Genomic DNA, 19,557 nt, shown 5'->3' with positions numbered 1-19,557 from the left:
ACTTATCTATTCATTTGTTTTGGATTTTGGTTAGGCGAACTAGGTATGTCTGGCTGTATACCTTAGGTATATGTGTGAGCCACAACATTTGTTTTCTAAAATTAGGATAAAATTCTGTTTTTGTTGATCTGATTTAGGAAGGAAAAAAAAGAAGGAAGAAAAAAAAATTAGGAAGAAAAAAAAGCTGTAGGTAAAAGTAGCCTGCAAGAAGATTACCATTTCAGGTTGGTGTCAAATACCTCCTTTGTTTAAACTCCTTCAACAAGAGAAGTGTTAGGTGTTCCCTTACAAAGTTTCCATCTGGGAGAGCTCCAACGAAAAAAATGTACAAAACAACCCACAAAAGGCTGTGCTGAACTACTGCTTTACAGTACTTCTCTGAAGAAAGCAGTTATTAAACAGTATGAACAAATGAGCATGGTTTAATTTAACAAAAATTTCTTTAGAGGGGCACCTGGGTGGCTCAGTGGGGTAAAGCCTCTGCCTTCCGCTCAGGTCATGATCCCAGGACCCTGGGATTGAGTCCTGCATCGGGCTCTCTGCTCAGTGGGGAGCCTGCTTCCTCCTCTCTCTCTCTGCCTGCCTCTCTGCCTGCTTGTGGTCTGTCAAATAAATAAAAATCTAAAAAAAAAATTTTTTTTTTCTTTAGAAATACGTGGATTATCTACTTGGGCTTTTCATTACATGAAAACTTCTTTTTAACCATTTGTTAAAAACATTGTAATCAATGAAAACAATGTAATTAATACGTCTAAAAACATCTCTTTGAGAATATGGATGATTCTTATTTTTAGCACACATTTTATTTTTATTTGGATACAATGAGGTATACACAGTGATCCATTTATAATGCTTCACACCTTTTTGTATGTGTGTGATAAACTTAATTGTGAATGTTTACCAAAGTCAATTAAAAACATTACACTTTTAAAAAACATTACACATTTTCTCTTTTCTCCAAGATAGAAAGTAATAACTGAAAAATGTCAGAATAGAAAAAAGAACAAAATTCAACCATAACTTACTATAATTAGACAACTCTTTTAAGCAAATTCCATCTGATACTTAATTTTGATATTTAATTAAGTAAAGCAATGTTAATTGAAAAAAAAAATCACATTCCATTTGAGATAACCTGACTTACTGAACCAATATGGATTTAGCCATGTTGAAATTTTAAGGAAGCTGTATTTATAAATTAATATTAATTCATTTATAAGATTTTTGTGAAAAAATATTGCATATCTCTAACAGTATAAAGTACCATAGTTATCTAGATAATAATTTATACCTGAATATTTCTGACAGAGAGACAGAGTGTGGTGTTCACTGCAGGAAGTAACATTCCATGTCCCAGTATAAGGTGACTTTTGGAGGTTGAGTATTAGTGCACAGTGGTATTGGGACTCTTCCTCAAAAATCTAAACAAAAAGGCAAACATGTATAAACAATCATGAAACTATAACTGTCTGAAGATCCTAGCAGGAGAACTTTATATTCCAAATTGGATTTTTACTCCTGTAAAAAATTCCATTGAAGAGTTGACCATGAGGGCACCTGGGTGGCTCAGTGGGTTAAGCCTCTGCCTTCGGCTCAGGTCACAATCTCAGGGTCCTGGGATGGAGCCCCACACTGGTGTCTCTGCTTGGCGGGGGGCTGCTTCCCCCTCTCTCTCTGCCTGCCTCTCTGCCTACTTGTGATCTCTCTCTCTCTCTCTGTGTCAAATAAATAAATAAAATCTTAAAAAAAAAATAAAAGAGTTGACCATGAAATCACAAGAAAACCTTCAAAAATTTCCAAAGCATGGGAAAAGGGCAACTAACTTTAGAAATTATAAAACAGTGGCAATATTATTAAATATAAATCCTAAACAGATAAAGAAAAACTGGTAGAAGTAAGATGAAAACACAGTTATAGTACTATCTAACACTATGCTATCATTCTTCACATTTCAAAGCAAAAAAAAGTAATGATTGTCAATTCAATTTATCAGATGTTTATAAAAGTTTTATGATGACAAGCTGTAGATACTACACAATAGTGAACTCACCTTAAAGATTTGATCCTACACTAGTCACTCCAAAAACATCTAGAAATGAAAGTATCTATTTAGAGTTCATTCCCTGACCACAAATCAATAATACTAGATATAAAATTAATTCAAGTTATATTGTTCCTACAGTTTTTGTATGTTTGAAACTTATCACACACTTAGAAAAATAAGACAAGTAAGCTTATCTCAGAAGCTACAGATTTTTAAGAAAACACATACATACATACATGCTTCACAATAAACACTGACCCCAAAATGAAACAAAATAATTATAGTTAAGAATAATAAGGGGAAGGGGCGCCTGGGTGGCTCAGGTGGTTAAGCCGCTGCCTTCGGCTCAGGTCATGATCTCAGGGTCCTGGGATCGAGTCCCGAATCGGGCTCTCTGCTCAGCAGGGGGCCTACTTCCCTTCCTCTCTCTGTGATCTCTTCCCTTCCTCTCTCCTACTGTGATCTCTCTCTGTCAAATAAATTAAAAAAAAAAAAAAGAATAATAAGGGGAAGAGCACAAGGGATATGAGTAAAACTTTTTACAGAGGCAGACATGTATTCTTCTTCTTCTTAAGTTTTTTGAGTACAGTTGACACACAATGTTACATTACTTTCAGATGTGCAACATAGTGATTCAGCTTCTCTGTATACTATGCTGTGCTCACCCCAGTGTAGTTACACGCAATCCAATTATAGTATCATTAACTATATTCTCCACGATGTGCCTTTTATTCCTGTGACTTATTCATTCTGTAACTGGAAGCCTGTACCTTCCACTCCCCTTCACCCAGTTTGCCCATCCCCCCACCCCCTTCCCTTTGGCAGCCATAACTTTTCTCTGCATTTATAGGTTTGATTCTGCCTTTTGTTTGTTTAGTTTTTTCACATGAATGTTTTCCACATGAGTGAAATAAGATGGTATTCATCTTTTTCAGTCTGACTTACTTCACTTAGCCGATAATACAGCCGATTCATGTTGTTGCAAATGGCAAGATCCCATGTCTTTATGGTTGTGTAATATTTCTGTGTGTGTGTGTGTGTGTGTGTACCACATTTTCCTTATCCAGTCTCTATTGATTGATACTTAGTTGCCTCCACATCTTTGCTATTGTAAATAATGCTGCAGTAAACATAGGGGTACACACATTTTTTGAATTAGTGTTTTAATTTTCTCTGTGTAAATGCCCAGTAAAGGAGTTATGCAAATATGTATTATTAAATATATTGTTTTTAAAAAGAAAGATGAACTAAGAATTGAACACAGGAGATTAGAAAATGAACAAAAAATATAATTCCAAAAAAAAAAACCAGGGTAGAAATGTAGTAATATTTGTAAATATATCTCAAGCAATAGAAGTAGAAAGAAGGTGGAGAAGAGAGAGGAGAAAACCAAGAGACACCAATTTTGTAAAAATCTAAATAAGAAAAAATTAAAACGCAACCAAAATAAGGTATGGAGATTTAGAAAGATAACAGCATACACAATTTTATTTGAATATATTTGAAAATCTAAAAGAAGGGTGCCTGGCTGGCTTAGTCAGAAGAGTGTGTGACTCTTGATCTTGGGGTCATGAGTTTGAACCCCATATGGGCTGTAGAGATTACTTAAATTAAATAAAAAAAAAAAACTTTAAAAAGACCTGAAAATCCAAATGAAATGGGGAACTTATCTTGAAAAGCACAAATTAGCATAACTGTTGTAAGGAAAAGCAGAAATGTCAAAATGTACTAGTAACTTCAGAGGAAATTGAAAATTAATACTAACAGTTCATTTTAAGAACTATGTGTGAGATAGCTAAAAGCTTTAAATGAATTACTTTATGTAATTCTCACATTGTATTGTAGGTATAATAGTATCAGAATTTACCTATGAGAAATTGAGGCTTAAGAAAACTTAAGTGAACTTCTAAAGGCATACTAAATGGCTGAATGGAATTCAAACCCAGACAATGTGATTTTGGCATTTAGGCATTTGAACACTGCACCAAACCTCTTTAGCATTAAAGAATGATCTCTGAAAAGGGTTCTAGCATCATATGACTTTATAGGTAATTGCTTCAAACTTTCAGGGAAAGATAGTTCTCCAGGCTGAGTCATTATTTCAAGACACAAAGGCAGAAAGCTAGCCACTGTATCTTCTGAAGCTAACATAATCAGAAAAAAAAAAAATCAGACAATATAGCATAAAAAATTAACTCTATGAACAGAGATTCCCAAATACAATTCTAATTAGTCCAATTCCATATACTAGTAAGTTAATAATCCATTCAGAGCAACTAGATTTTATGATAAGATGAAGATGGTTTAATATAAATATATGACAGTTTTAGCAGATGCTGGAAATAAGCTTTAGAAAAGTTAGTATTTATTCCTGAATAAAAGCTCTAAATAAGCTAGTTACAGAATTATATAACTGAAACGGAGTTGGCATTGGGGAACTTGGGTGGTTCAGTCAGTTAAGAGTGGACTCTTGAGGGGCGTCTGGATGGCTCAGTGGGTTAAAGCCTCTGCCTTCAGCTCAGGTCATGATCCCAGGGTCCTGGGATGGAGCCCCACATCAGGCTCTCTGCTCAGCAGTCTCTCTGACTGCCTCTCTGTCTACTTGTAATCTCTGTCTGTCAAATAAATAAATAAAATCTTTAAAAAAAAAAAAAAGAAGATGGGACGCCTGGGTGGCTCAGTTGGTTAAGCAGCTGCCTTCGGCTCAGGTCATGATCCCAGCGTCCTGGGACCTGGGATCGAGTCTCATATTGGGCTCCTTGCTCCGCAGGGAGCCTGCTTCTCCCTCTGACTCTGCCTTCCACTCTGTCTGCCTATGCTCACTCTCGCTCTGACAAATAAATAAATAAAATCTTTAAAAAAAAATAAAAAATAAAGAAGAGTGGACTCTTGATCTCAGCTCAGGTCTTGATCTCAGGGTCATGAGTTCAAGTCCCATGTTGGGTTCTGTGCTAGGTGTGGAGCCTACTTAAAAAAAAAACAAAAACAAAAAAAACAAAACAAAAAAAACCCCCAAAGAGTCAGCATCATATGTAACAATGAGATAGTCCTACAAAATCCAGATCACGTCTAGGATGGTGGTTATTCCTTCTGGTACTACCACAGTTCTGGAAGTCCTACCATAGGTAATAAAGCATAAACTGGTATTTGACGATTATGATTATCTAATTAGGAAACCCCCAAAAATCTAGTGAAAAACTCTGAGAAGTAATAAGAGATTTTAAGTAAGATGGCCAATGAAATAAATACATAAAAATACTAAAACAATAACTTTCTACATGTCAGTGAGAAAATCAAGAAAAAACCTGCCACTCTTAGAAGCAATGAGATACGGAGGGCTCTAAGGAAAGACTTGAATAAATGGATATACTATACCATATTCTTGAATTGAAAGATTAATAAAAAAATGTTAATTCTCCCTAAAATGTTAAATTTTTATCAGAATTTTTAAAATTTGTTTTAGTTGGAGATTGACCAAATAATTATAGTTTGGAAGAATGGACAAGAATAGCTAAAACTATTTTTAAAGGTATATATAAAGGTAACTATTTTTATTATATTTTTTAAATATGTAAAATTATAGTATTTAGATCAAGGTCATAGCTATGTAAGAGTATTTAACTCATACAAACACACAATATATGATAAAGGAGGCATCCTGTATTGCTTTTAACAAATGGAAATATATGCAATAAGTGATGTTAGACAAAATTAGGGAAAAGCATTTAGTATTCGCTGACAATATATACCATAAACCACAGCTGTATCATGCTGTCAGAAGACAAAGGCAAAGAAAATACACACATATATTTAACTAACATTTATATGATGAACTTCCTAACCTAAAAGAAATGGAGGAGAAAAGGAAAAAAACAGATTTGAATGTACACCTGTGCAAAAAATCAAAACCTATTTCTATAATATCTTCAGTATTCAGCATTTAAGAAAAAAAAACTACAGGACTATTTTTAATAAACACAAGAAACAGAGTAAGCGGGGTTTGATAAATATTGGCAAAGAATAAGGACATTCATACCTGATGAAATTAAAATTACTATTGAACTTACAGAAGTTTGTTTTCATTTGATATAGAGAAATATAAACAAAAACATGATTGATATATTTAAATTACCAAATTAGCAAAAATTTTTAAAAGACAATGATCCTTAGACATAACATAGTAGAGATACTAAGAACACTGGTTCTGCAGACTCATGGACCTAGATTTAAATGCCAGCTGCATGTGTGGCTGCATAACTGGGGGCAAGTTACATGACTCCTGTTTCTACATTTTTTAGAGGTGAGTAACAGACCTTTTCACATCTACTGTGCAGATTAAATGAAATAATGCATATGATGGATTAGCAAAGACATATTAGCTGCTCAACACATGTTAGAAATTATTAATATGCTGGTATGGATAGAATGGCAATCATAATATATTACTGACAAAAATATAAACTCATAAACCTTTCTGGAAAGCATCTGGTGACCAAAGCTTTTAACTACTTATATCTTTTGATTGGGCTATCGACTTCCAGAATTTATCTTAAAGAGGTAATCTGAACAATAACGAAAGATTATGCACAAAAATTGTTCACTGTAGCACTATTTATGATTATGCAAAAATGGAAACAGCCTGAACACTCAGCACTGGTTAGATAAATGGTGGCATACCTATCAAGAAATACTGCATTAACTATTAAAATGCTTATCAAGTACCTCTTTCAATGGTATAAGAAACTACTTATGATAGAATACTAAATGAGAAAAGCAGAATACAAGGTCTTATCTATGTCCGAAAGATAATGTATGAAAAAGTCCTAGAAGAAATAATGCTGAAATACTCATCGTGATTTCCTAGATTAGGGTTCAAACATGGTCTTGAAACATGGTCAGACTCCTTTAGTTGACTCACATATGTGATAATGAAATAGAATAAAATAGGACAAGGAGAATAGACTAGATAGAGTAGAATAGAATAGAAAGAAAATATCAGTGTGCACACCCTGTAAGGGCAAGTATTGTTTCCCAAAACATCTGTTTCAATTCAATATTATATTTATATTCATGTACTAAATAGTAATTTAAATATATTTCTTACAATGGGTTACAATTACAGGTTTAAAAGCTACTAGCCTAGGGACACCTGGGTGGCTCAGTCAGTTAAGCAGCTGCCTTTGGCTCAGGTCATGATCCCAGGGTTCTGGGATCGAGTCCTGCATCAGGTTCCTTGCTCAGCAGGGAGCCTGCTTCTCTCTCTGCCTCTGCCTGCTTGTGTGCTCTCTCTCTCTCTCCCCGACAAATAAATAAATAAATAAAATCTTTTTAAAAGCTACTGGCCTAAGTGGGATCAGGGTTGATAGTTTTCTGTATTGTGCTAACTCTTCTATAACTCTCAAATTTTCTGTAATAACCAAGCATTATTTTAATATTTACTTTGTACATAATTACACATTACTCAGAGTTCTCTTTGCCACCAACATCTACCTTGAGCAAAGTTATACTGCATCAGGAACATTGGCTGATTATTGTCTAGGGCATATCTTTGAAATCTGAGTCTAAAGTTAATTTCATCTTTGCCACTGTGCAAAAGGTGGTCAGACAGAGCAGTGGGCAGCAGAATCACGGTTTAGGGTCGTTATTGTTAATACAATACTTTTTCCCCTTTCTTTATGTTTGGCTGTTAGGGAAAAATCATCACTAATCATCAATTTTGTACTATTGGCCTCAGGAGAGAGCCTTACATCCCAAAATGTTAAGTAAAGCACTTTTATTTGCTTCTATTTGCATTTCACTACCTGATAGCTTTTTTGTGGTTGTGAAGTAACTGCTATGGAGTCTGGAGCTGGTGTGAAAACCTGGGGCACCTGCTTGAATGCCAGGGAACTCCTGTGGTTTTTCTTGGGATAATTTTCCTGAGATGGGAATCAGATGAGATACAAGTCACCCAGTTAAAGCACACATTCTATAGTTCTTAGTATGTTCAATTCTGCAACCATTATCCCCAATCTCTCCTTGTACCTTAGCCTCTGGCAATCCCTAATTTACATTTTATCTTTGAAGATGTGCCTGCTCTGAACATTGCATTTAAATGGATTCATAAAATAGACCCTTGTTCTTAATCCAATAATTTATAGGAGACTTGGGTATTTCTCAGAGCTATATAGATTTTTTTTTCTTTTAGAGAGAGAGAGAGAGAGCACGCAAGTGTGTGCACACATATATACACGAAAGCAGAAGTGGGGAGTGGAGGCAGAGGGAAAAGGAGAGAGAGAATTTTTTTTTAAATTAACATATAATGTATTATTTGCCTCAGGAGTACAGGTCTGTGAATCATCAGTCTTAACACATTTCACAGCACTCACCATAGCACACACCCTCCCCAATGTCCATAACCCAACCACCCCATCCCTCCAACCCCTCTCCCCTCCAGCAACCCTCAGTTTGTTTCCTGAGATTAAGAGTCTCTTATGGGTCGTCTCCCTCCCTAGTCCCATCTTGTTTCATTTTTTTCCCTCCCTAACCCCCACAACCCCCGGCCCTGCCTCTCAAATTCCTCATATTAGAGAGATCATATGATAATTGTCTTTGGAGAGAGACAATCTTTTTTTTTTTTTTAATATTTTATTTATTTATTTGACAGAGAGAAATCACAAGTAGACAGAGAGGCAGGCAGAGAGAGAGAGGGAAGCAGGCTCCCTGCTGAGCAGAGAGCCCGACGTGGGACTCGATCCCAGGACCCTGAGATCATGACCTGAGCCGAAGGCAATGGCTTAACCCACTGAGCCACCCAGGCACCCGGAGAGAGACAATCTTAAGCAGGCTCTGTGCCCAGCAAGAGCCCAAGCAAGGCAGGGCTGGATCTCACAACCCTGAGATCACGACCTGAGTTGAAATAAAGAGCCTAATGTTCAACTGACTGGGCACCCAGGTGCCCTGATCTATATAGATTTCTGATTAAAAAAACTTACATGTGTTGGTATTTGCAGCCTCCCACCAACTAATAATGGGTGAAAGTTACTGTATGTCAGCTCTCGGTTATCTGTCCATTTGCTTATCTTTTCATAGGCGGTCCAGCGCAAACCAATCCATAAAGTAGCTTCCATTTCTGGAAGCAAGGATGTAATAAAATCTGTCAGAAAGAGATTTTTTTTTTTAAAGCATTTGACTTATTCAAATTAAAGACACACTAAAAATGTCAATGAATACCTCTGGCTTACCTATAAAGAGATTCTTTCACTTATTCTGTAACAAAGTAGTTTAAGAAGACTTTTTTAATATGGTAATTCCCCAAAGCCTCTCAGAACTGACTTGGCCCCCAGTTCAGAATAAAACATGTTTTCAAAAATAATTCCATTACCTTGCTCTCTCTGGCTCAGCACTGAAGGAAGGGTACCACCATAGGTATGACAAGTATCACTCGCTTGGGAAAATGTGAGAGACTTTGGTTTGACTTTTAGAAAACACTGCAAACAAAAAACATGTATGAAGCATAAGATTCTAGACACAGGAAAGCTCACATAGGAAATAAACACCTCCTCTTTATGAGGGCTGCTAATTTTTGACCTGGGAGAAATGTAAATCACAAAGTGGGTACTATATGAATGCAGATCTACACCCTCAATATAAAAAACTAGAGATTGTTCTATTAGTCAAACTATTAAAAAAAAAAATCTCCCATTTATTGAGTGCGTCCCATGTGCTAAACAGTAAGCATAATACTATCTCATTTAATTAATCTCACAACAAATGCAGAAACTGAGGCACCGGGCAGTGCAGTAACTTCACCCACAAGTGAAATAGTCAGACAGCGGTATGATCAGCATTTAGATTCTGTTCCATCTGATTTCAAGGGCTGCACTCATAATCCTCACCTCCTTATATAAAAACACACATTTTAAAAGAAATCATCCCCCTTGCTTTCTTTTTTCTTTCTTTATTATGTTCAGTTAGTCAGCATATAATACATCATTAGTTTTTGATGTAGTGTTCAACGATTCATTAGTTGTGCTGACACCTGGTGCTCATCACCGTACGTGCCCTCCTTAACACCCATCACCCGGCTACCCCATCTCCCCACACTCATGCCCCTGTCCTTGGGCAGGAGATTTTAATTCAAATTTACATCAACTATGTAAATTAATTTAGTCCCTGTATCTTTGGGGGAAAAAAAGATTGTTCTAATTTTAAAAAGCCAAAATATGTCCTTACTATTTTAGCTTTGGTACAGACGTCATAGCTTCCTTTCTCTTTTCGATGTGATGATCATGTTAGTGTGGAGTGGTACACCCTAAATAGTGTTCCTCGAACCATTCTACAAAATGCTTTTTTTCAGCCTCCTTAGACACTGGAGTGGCCAATGAGCTATATATGTCATTGGGTGGCTTCTAGAAAAGACCCTAGACAGAACACCCTGAACTTGAGCTTGGAAGTTTTATTATGTTAAAGATGACAGAGCAAAAAGACAAAAGGAGTTTGGATTTGAAGATGTCCTGGAGCTTCTGTACCAGCCCCAACCTACTTACTGTCAAACTTCTTTCATGTGAGAGAAGAGACTTTTTTCCACTTTTTTCTTTTTTTTAAAATTAACATATAATGTATTATTTGCCCCAGGAGTACAGGTCTGTGAATCGTCAGTCTTACACATTTCACAGCACTCACCATAGCACATACCTTCCCCAATGTCCATCACCCAGCTACTCTATCCCTATCACCCCACCCCCCCGCAACCCTCAGTTTGTTTCCTGAGATTCAGAGTCACTTATGGTTTGTCTTCCTCCCCAGTCCCACCTTGTTTCATTTTTTCCTTCCCTACCCCAAATGACCCCTCACCCTGTTTCTCAAATTCTTCATATCAGGGAGATCATATGATAATTGTCTTTCTCTGACTGACTTATTTTGCTTAGCATAATACTCTCTAGTTCCAACCACGTCGTTGCAAATGGTAAGATTTCCTTTCTCTTGATGGCTGCATAGTATTCCATTGTGTATATATACCACATCTTCTTTATCCATTCATCTGTTGGTGGACATCCAGGTTCTTTCCATAGTTTGGCCATTGTGATGTTTTAACATAGAATAGCGATCTCTTACTTAGCAGCCAAATGCATTTCCAAAGAGATACATTTACCAATATGGATTATGCATTTCAAAGATGCAGATATGGAAGGTAGCATTTCCCAAACCTATTTAATCATTGAACCCTTTTGGAGGCAAGATCAATGACTGATATTTTGTTAGCATATGTGTAGTGTAGTACCTCAAAAAGTTTGGGAAATATTGGTCTAATTTAATTGGTAGATGCTGTTTGAATGCTTTCTTTCAAGTGGAAAATACATCATCCAGAAATTATCAGTTTCCTTCATGCTATACAATTTTATTATTTAAAGTATTATAATCCATTGACCAATTAACTTCAGCAATTTAAGTTTACTAGCACAGAATAGGAACATAGTTCTTTGAAAGACCTGTAGGCGTTACTAACTTGAGAGCTGACTTGGTTTCTGGCACTCTAGGGGATCAGGCGAGTTACTGAGACATGCAGAGGCTATCTTAGTGAAGTTATTTGATGGGCTGCAATTCTGCCACAGGCCACACAGCCATCATGAAAGCAATAATCATTTGTACAATGTAGCAATTCTCTCTTTACCTTATTCTGAAAAGTAATCCAATCCCCAGAGCACTGTATTTTAGCTGCAGAATCTGGACTGTATTTTTCTAATGAAGAGACATTATATTTTTCACAGATGAAGGGCAACTTGGTACCACAGTCTGTCGGTTTATTTAAGTCTGAGAAATGAAAAGCAAGATTACAGGGGTGAGAATTTTCCATTCAGCACATTTTAAAAACAATCCAGTAGTAAAGAAAACCTCAATTGATCTTTCCCAAACAGTTAAAATACATTCCTTTTCTTCTCTAGCCCTTTCTATCTTTTGTTATTACTCACATCAGTAGGTTATAGCATATCAGCATTGCCTGTAAAAATGCACACATTTGGTGGAAGGACCACAGTTACCTCCACAGTGGCCGATGGTGGGAGATAGGTTGAAAGCGAAGGTTAATGAAGGGGTAAGAGACCTAAACTATATTTAGAATTGCTACCTGTTTATCTTTGTAAATTTGTCTATATGCTTCTCAGTAATGAAAGCAGTAAGCTTATTTCTACGTAACAGCTTTAGGATAAAGGAAGTCAAAATATTCATAGTGAAAAGCACTTTTATTTGCACTTGGAATTTGAGCCATGGCCATTAGCAGTAAGTCAAAATAAGATGAAGCAACAAAATGTGTAATCAAAAGGAAAGCAAGGTTAAGCTGGTAATTGAATCCGAAGTTCACATATTACATAATCAACATTAAAGGATTTGGAATTAATTTACCGCTAAACCAAGTCTTGGCAGACATGCACAGGCATTCCTCCCGAAATGTTATAGGAAAGTGAGGCCATGGGTATCGTGAGCTGAAAGAAAATGAGAGATTTCACAGCTCATAACATAGTTACATGTTCTATTCTGTTTTTTTTTTACTGTAATTTTATTTCTAAATTTAATGTTATGCCATTACTTTATACCACTTATTTCTTGATGCTAATATGCAAAAGGACTTGGTTTCTGTAGTCCATGCAGCTTACGGATTAATGTTCAAAACACATTTATAAATAGCATTTTCTAAAGGGGAATTTGGGATGGCTCCTCCAATGACTTTACAAAGGCAGCATCAATGGTGTCACATACTACATAGAATGACGATCTATTGGCTGCTCCGCTGTTCTCACCCACCACTTCTGTTCATCACCAGATATCTGAAAAACAAACGGACCAACCAACAAAATCACCCATCCTTGTGTGTGCTGAGTTTTCTGGAAAAGTTTCATTTAAATGCCCAGTCCCACCATAACCACAACTGCTAACATTTCCAGACATTCCATTACTTTGGTCTCTAAATTATAGGGTCCTTTCATCAAAGAAGTAGCTGAAAACTCTTTGGATAACAGTATGCACTATTTTGCATAAGAAAATATGGTCACTATAATTATAGGCATATGTTAATTGGATATGGAGTGTTCTATTGCAAATAATTATAAATTTAAAAATATAAAATTAGGGATGCCTGGGTGGCTCAGTGGATTAAAGCCTCTGCCTTCGGCTCAGGTCATGATCCCAGGGTCTTGGGATCGAGCCCCACATCGGGCTCTCTGCTCAGCAGGGATCCTGCTTTCCTTCCTCTCTCTCTGCCCACCTCTCTGCCTACTTGTGATCTCTCTGTCAAATAAATAAAATATTAAAAAATACATATATAAAATTATTTTTCCTACAAAAAGCTGTTTTACAAAGTTAGTTATTAGAAGAAACAAAAACTCACATTAACTAGGGGTGCCTGGGTGGCTCAGCTGGTTAAGCATCTGCCTTTTGCTCAGGTCATGATCCCAGGGTCCTGGGATCCAGGCCCACATTGGGCTCCTTGTTCAGCTGGGAGCCTGCCTCTACCTCTCCCTGCTACTCCCCTACTTGAGCTCTCTCTCTCTCTCTGTCAGATAAACAAAATCTTCACAAAAAGACAAAAACTTAACTTTTAGTACAAAATCCACCAAAGAATTAGAATATTTTATATTATCTAATTACGCTCTTTGACACTTATAATTAATCTTGAATATTTTAAAACATTATACAGTTCTTTTTTTTTTTTAAGATTTTATTTATTTATTTCACAGACAGAGATCACAAATAGACAGAGAGGCAGGCAGAGAGAGAGGGGGAAGCAGGCTCCCCACTGAGCAGAGAGCCTGATGCAGGGCTCGATCCCAGGACCCAGAGATCATGACCTGAGCCAAAGGCAGAGGCTTAACCCACTGAGCCATCTAGGCACTCCTATGCAGTTCTATTTAACTTCTCTGACATGAAATGAATTTGGATGTTGTTAGGTAAATTTTACTTGAAAGCAACATTAATTTCTATAGATTTTGGTAAGATTTCTGAAATAATTTCTAATGGAACAAATATAAAAATAAGAAAAATATTTTAAAATATATTCTCTCAAATTACATTTGCTATTTTGTTTTTGATGGCTTTTAGCCCTGCAAGAGATGTCACTGTAGCCAGAGAGCTGTGATTGCTAGCACAGTACAGGACAGCTTCTTCATAGTTCAAGTGAGGATCAGCAACAAACCAATATTCACTCCCTTCAATTACAACTGGAGGTCCGTGAATTCCAGCACGCTCTAAAGACGAAGAAAAATAATGGAGTTACGCACAGATCAAACTGCACCCTCTCAGCATCAATTAGTGTTTGAAACTATTTATAAGTAGTAATGCATTAGATTTTTGACTAGCTCTGGCCAGGCCAGTGCTGCTTGCCAAGCACCAAGGATTTCTGAGCCAGTGAGAGACTTTGCCACCCTTCTGTACTCACAGAGGGGAACAAATCCAGGCCCAAAGCCTCATCCCCCACCAGCCAATTACCTTTCCTGCTTGGAGGTATTTCATCTCCCTTGAAGAGGTAATAGAGAAGCTGGCACTTAGGCCTGGGCTTCAGTAATTAACTAAGTACATTACTGAGAAGGTAGAGCAGCTTTGGCTAAGTTTCAGTTTTCTTAACTTACCTGGATTGTACCAGTCTGGTATTTTTGGAATACGGCCTATATAAGAAAGAAAGCAAAAGGCTCAAGATTAGTATCCAATTACAGATAATGTCATACTATAAGTAAGTGCCTTTAATCTAACTCAAGAGCACTTGCAGGATTGCTGAGTTCGACCATTTCTGGCCAAACCATTTTCTTTCATATGATGATTGCTTCGGTTTGAATTCCTGTGGCTTAAGCTAAAGCTGCGTCAATGACAATAAAAAAGGCAGACCCATTAACTATTAAAGTATTCCTAACAGTTCTCTACCTTATATCACAGAAGCCACAAAGGAAGACTAGATGGATAAATTACAGCTAATAATTAGAAAGTGTAAATAAGTAAATGAATATATTATCCACATTACATAGAAGCAGTAAGGAGTAGGCACCAAGATAATCATCACTGCAGGATGAGGTTATTCAAAAAACTACTTCTTCCTCTAATACAATTTGAATAATTGTTCTATAAACCTGGGTCGCTAGAGTTCATTGTCCCCCAGGGTATCTTTGTGAACAAGGGATAGTAATTGAGTATTGAAACTTTTGAGGAGGTGAGAGACAAACAGGAAGAAAAATAATAAAAATCACCCAGAATTCCTGGTTGGAAAGAGAAAATATGGTACTTTATAAAGAATGATGGGCCTTGAAATTGGTTGGGTCAGGTTCCAAATGCCCGCAGACCTTCACTGCTGTGGAACTTTGATCAGCTGCCAAGGTCCTTGAGACTCAATTCTCTATTCTATTAAAAAACAAGACTCGGGGCACGTGGGTGCCTCAGTGGGTTTTATAAAGCCTCTGCCTTCTGCTCAGGTCATGATCCCAGGGTCCTGGGATCAAGTCCCACATCAGGTTCTCTGCTCAGTGGGGAGCCTGCTCCCCCCTCTCTCTCTGCCTGCCTCTCTGCCTACTTGTGATCTCTGTCAAATAAATAAATAAATAATCTTTTAAAAACAAACAAACAAACAAACAAACAAAAAAACAAGACTCCACCACCTATCTCATAATGACTGTGAAAATCACTTTAAGATGACCTCTACAAAAGCACCCAGACAATTCCAGGGCTGAACATCTCCCCACAGGATGCTAGTTGCCTTCCTCTCCCTTTTCATTCTGGTTGTAGGTCAACAAAGTTTGATGACTATTAGAAATTACAGGGTAAAATAGCTATTCTTAATTTTGCTGTTGTATCTGGGCCTAATGCAGAGAAGATCCTACTCAGAGGACTGCCTGTATATCCAACATCTTGGTTTCTCTCTGTGAGTCAGTGTTTTGTATATGGGATAATTTCTATCAACAATGGGTTAAATCAATTAAAAATATGCATACTTTCTTGTTTGTAATCTTGTCAAAAACTTTTGTTCAGACACATGAAAAAATGCCCAACATCACTTGGCAAATCAAAACCACAATGAGATACCACCTCACACTGGTCAGAATGGCTAAAATTAACAAGACAACAAATGTTGGCAAGGATACGGAGAAAGAGGAAGCCTCATACATTGTTGGTCGGAAAGCAAACTGGTGCAGCAACTCTGGAAAATAGTATGGAGGTTCCTCAAAAAGTTAAAAATAGAACTACACTAAGACCCACCAACTGCACTACTAGGTATTTATCCAAAGGACACAAAAATAGTGATTCAAAGAAGCACATGCACCCCAATGTTTATAGCAGCAACGTCCACAGTAGCCAAAATATGAAAAGAGCACAGATACCCACAGATAGACGAATGGATAAAAAAGATGTCATATGTATATATGATATTTTATATATATTCCATATAATGGAACATCACTCAGCCATCGAAAAGAATGAAGTCTGGCCATTTGCAGCACTGTGGACCTAGTGTTCTTATGCTAAGTGAAAGAAGTCAGTCAGAGAAAGACAAATACTGTATGATTTCACTCATATGTGGAATTTAAGAAACAAAAGAGATGAACATAGGCGAAGGGATGGAAAAATAATATAAAAATAGAGTGTAAGGCAAACCATAAGAGATTCTTAACTGTAGGGAACAAACCTAGAGTTGTTGGTAGGGAGGTGCGTGGAGGAGATGAGATGACTGGGTAACTGGGTGATGGGCATTAAGGAGGGCACTTGATGTAATGAGTACTAGGTGTTACATGCAACTGATGAATCACTAAATTCTACCCCTGAAACTAATACAGTATATGCTAAATAAATTGAATTTAAATAAAAATTTTTAAAGAATCTGTTCATTTGTTTTTTGGAGGAAGCTATGTCTAACATTGAAATTTCTTTAAATTAGTGAGAAAAGCAGAATATAAGGCTTTTGTTTGTTTGTTTGTTTGCTTTTATGAGATTATGTATGTGTGTACAAGATACCAAAAAGTATAATAAAAGAATAGGTGCATTTGGGTAGTGCCATTATAGGTGATCTTCCTAAAAACATTTTTATGAGCTTTATTTTTGATACTTTTTCAATTTTTTCAATTAAAAAACAATATTTTTTAAAACTATGTATATCTATAGTGGTTATGGTTATTTAAAAAATTTTAGCTTGTCAAAATATCCCTTGTAGAGAAGAGGACTAATTAGAACCAAATAGGTCAGGTAATAAGAAAGGCAAATACTCTGGTTTCTCTTCAGATCATATGAATCTTTTTTGCCTTTTTTAAAAAGGCAAGAGCTAGAAAAAAGACACAGTGATTTAGGTTACTGAAGAAGTAAACTGTTTTCAAAAAACCAGAAAAATACAGATTGATGCAGAAATAATCTAGTTGAGCAGACTCTGGTGGCTCTACTGACTGATATGACACACTGTAACTTAGAATTTAGGGACTATCAAAGAAGAGTTTACATAACATTTAAATTCTGGATCCAACAATCAGTGATTGCTTCAAACCACTGTGAATAGGCTGAGACAGGAATTTCCTTAGTTTTGGAATTTTGTTTCTGTATGGGGAAGGCAGGGGTGTCATTATTTAGAAGATTTATTTATTTAGTTAATAGATTTATGCTTGCTAAGTTAGTTAATTCCTTTCTTTTTGTTTAAAATAAAAAATACATAACAAGAAAAAAAAGACAACCACATGCTCTTTGGAATATTTCCTGTGGTTACTGGTTTGTAATTCGTATGGTTATGCTGGTGTGAACTCTTGGCTCTTCCCCACCACTCAAACAGGAGGCATGCGGTTGGGGTAGCAGCTACTAATGAGGCACACTTTGGAAGGAGCAATGACACTCTCTGTGCCATGTTAGCAAACATCAAGCCTAATGGGAACATCACCATTACTGCTTCAAACCAGAGACCTTATCCAAATTAGTTACTTCCCTGCTTATTTAAAGGATACCCAAACTGCTTTCCTTTTATTCCTCTTAAAGGTTTAATCAAGTAATCAGAAATAACTAAAGTTATCAACACACACACAGAAACACACACAACACACACAACACACACACACACACAAGTTTCTTCTTTTATTAGTAGGCTACCAGTTGCCTTTGTGAAAGAGACTTTTCAGTTCCTATACTGGATATCATGTATTTTAAAGGCAATATGGTGATGGCCTTTTTAAGGAAAAAGAACAATCTTCTAATAGGTAGTGGCATGAAGGAAACTTCTGGGTTCTTTAAGAGCTTAGAGGAGGATATACATTTAGTTTCAATGATCTACATTCAATTCAGAAATTTAGTTTAGAGCCTTCTGTGCAATTATCACTAATTAATTTAATATATCTAATAAAATTATTCAAAATGATTTTTAAGTTATTAAAAATAATTTGGCTGTTAAAAATCTAAACATTTTCCTTTTTTCCTCAGTATTTCTTTAACATTTTCCTAGTAACAAGCTGAGTAAAAGGGTATCTCTTTATTCTTCTTTATCTTCTTTTTGCCACCAAGCCTCTACTATTAAGCGAACTAGTTTCCTGAATTTGAATTTGAATTTCATAAACTACTAGCAGTTTGGGGGTTCAGTGCAAACTACTTCTACCTGCCAAATTTTGCTTTCTTGACTTTTGCCTCATTCTTCCCAAGCTTATCTTCATTTTATCCTTCATTTTGCATCAAAATAAAAATTGAAGTGATTCCCTCCACTACATATCTTCTTTTAGTTGAAATAACCTTTCATTATCTAATCTCTCTAAATTCATCTTAAATTTTATCTTCCATACAAATTCTTTCATGATCAAAGAGGAAAGTACCATCTAATAACCAGTCTTGTACTTGGGGTAGGAGTCAAGCAGGATAGAGCTTAATATACAAACTATATGTATATGTAGATATATATATCTACATTGATATATATATATTGATAGATAGATATCTACATGTATATATACATATAGATATATATACATATATATAACTACATCTTCATAGGCTTTTTAAAGTTATAATTATAGACTAAAATGCTCTCTTAGGTACTTTAGGCTCAACATTTACAATGATCACATGAGAAGATTGTGAAAAGGAAGAAGTATCACTTACCTTTTGGAATCTGGCATACCCATTCAAGTTTTGTATCACAAGCAAAAGGTCTTAAGTAAATAAATTCTCTGTCATCATAGAAATGCCAGCTTCTTCGCCATGGCCTCTGAATGACCTAAAGGAGGAAGAGGATTGCAGAATACTTTCAACATGATGCAGCTTTATAAAACAGTAAAGTATAAGTCCTATAGTCTTTAATCTACTTTAGCCCTAGTACCTAAGATATTTGTTCAATGAATGAACACTGTTTAAATAGTTAACAGCCTCATCAAGAATCTTCAAAGGGGCTGATACAGCAAATTTTTTTTTTTTTAAAGATTTTTTCTTTATTTATCTGACAGAGATCACAAGTAGGCAGAGAGGCAGGCAGAGAGAGAGGAGGAAGCAGGCTACCTGCAGAGCAGAAAGCCCGATGTGGGGCTCGATCCCAGGATCCTGGGATC

General features: G+C 36.3%; 1 protein-coding gene across 2 annotated transcripts in view; it reads right to left on the bottom strand.

Annotated features, from left to right (window-relative positions):
- The window catches only part of LOC101690049 (CD302 antigen), a 132,267-nt gene that overhangs the window by 65,025 nt on the left and 47,685 nt on the right, over window positions 1–19,557 (bottom strand). For both annotated transcript variants that reach the window (XM_045066604.1, XM_045066602.1), the window contains exons 16-24: window positions 19,115–19,229; window positions 14,644–14,679; window positions 14,087–14,262; window positions 12,779–12,846; window positions 12,425–12,504; window positions 11,697–11,836; window positions 9,408–9,513; window positions 9,019–9,179; window positions 1,292–1,421 (exon numbers count right to left, since the gene is read on the bottom strand). In XM_045066604.1, the coding sequence (XP_044922539.1) occupies window positions 1,292–1,421; window positions 9,019–9,179; window positions 9,408–9,513; window positions 11,697–11,836; window positions 12,425–12,504; window positions 12,779–12,846; window positions 14,087–14,262; window positions 14,644–14,679; window positions 19,115–19,229 (1,012 nt within the window). The remainder of the gene's footprint in view (window positions 1–1,291; window positions 1,422–9,018; window positions 9,180–9,407; window positions 9,514–11,696; window positions 11,837–12,424; window positions 12,505–12,778; window positions 12,847–14,086; window positions 14,263–14,643; window positions 14,680–19,114; window positions 19,230–19,557) is intronic.

Source organism: Mustela putorius, unplaced genomic scaffold (genome assembly GCF_011764305.1).
Source record: "Mustela putorius furo isolate JIRA1106 unplaced genomic scaffold, ASM1176430v1.1 tig00003869_pilon_pilon_pilon, whole genome shotgun sequence".
NCBI classification, from domain to species: Eukaryota; Metazoa; Chordata; class Mammalia; order Carnivora; family Mustelidae; genus Mustela; species Mustela putorius.
Note: the sequence above shows the minus strand (reverse complement) of the source record. Positions and strands in the feature narration are given on the sequence as shown.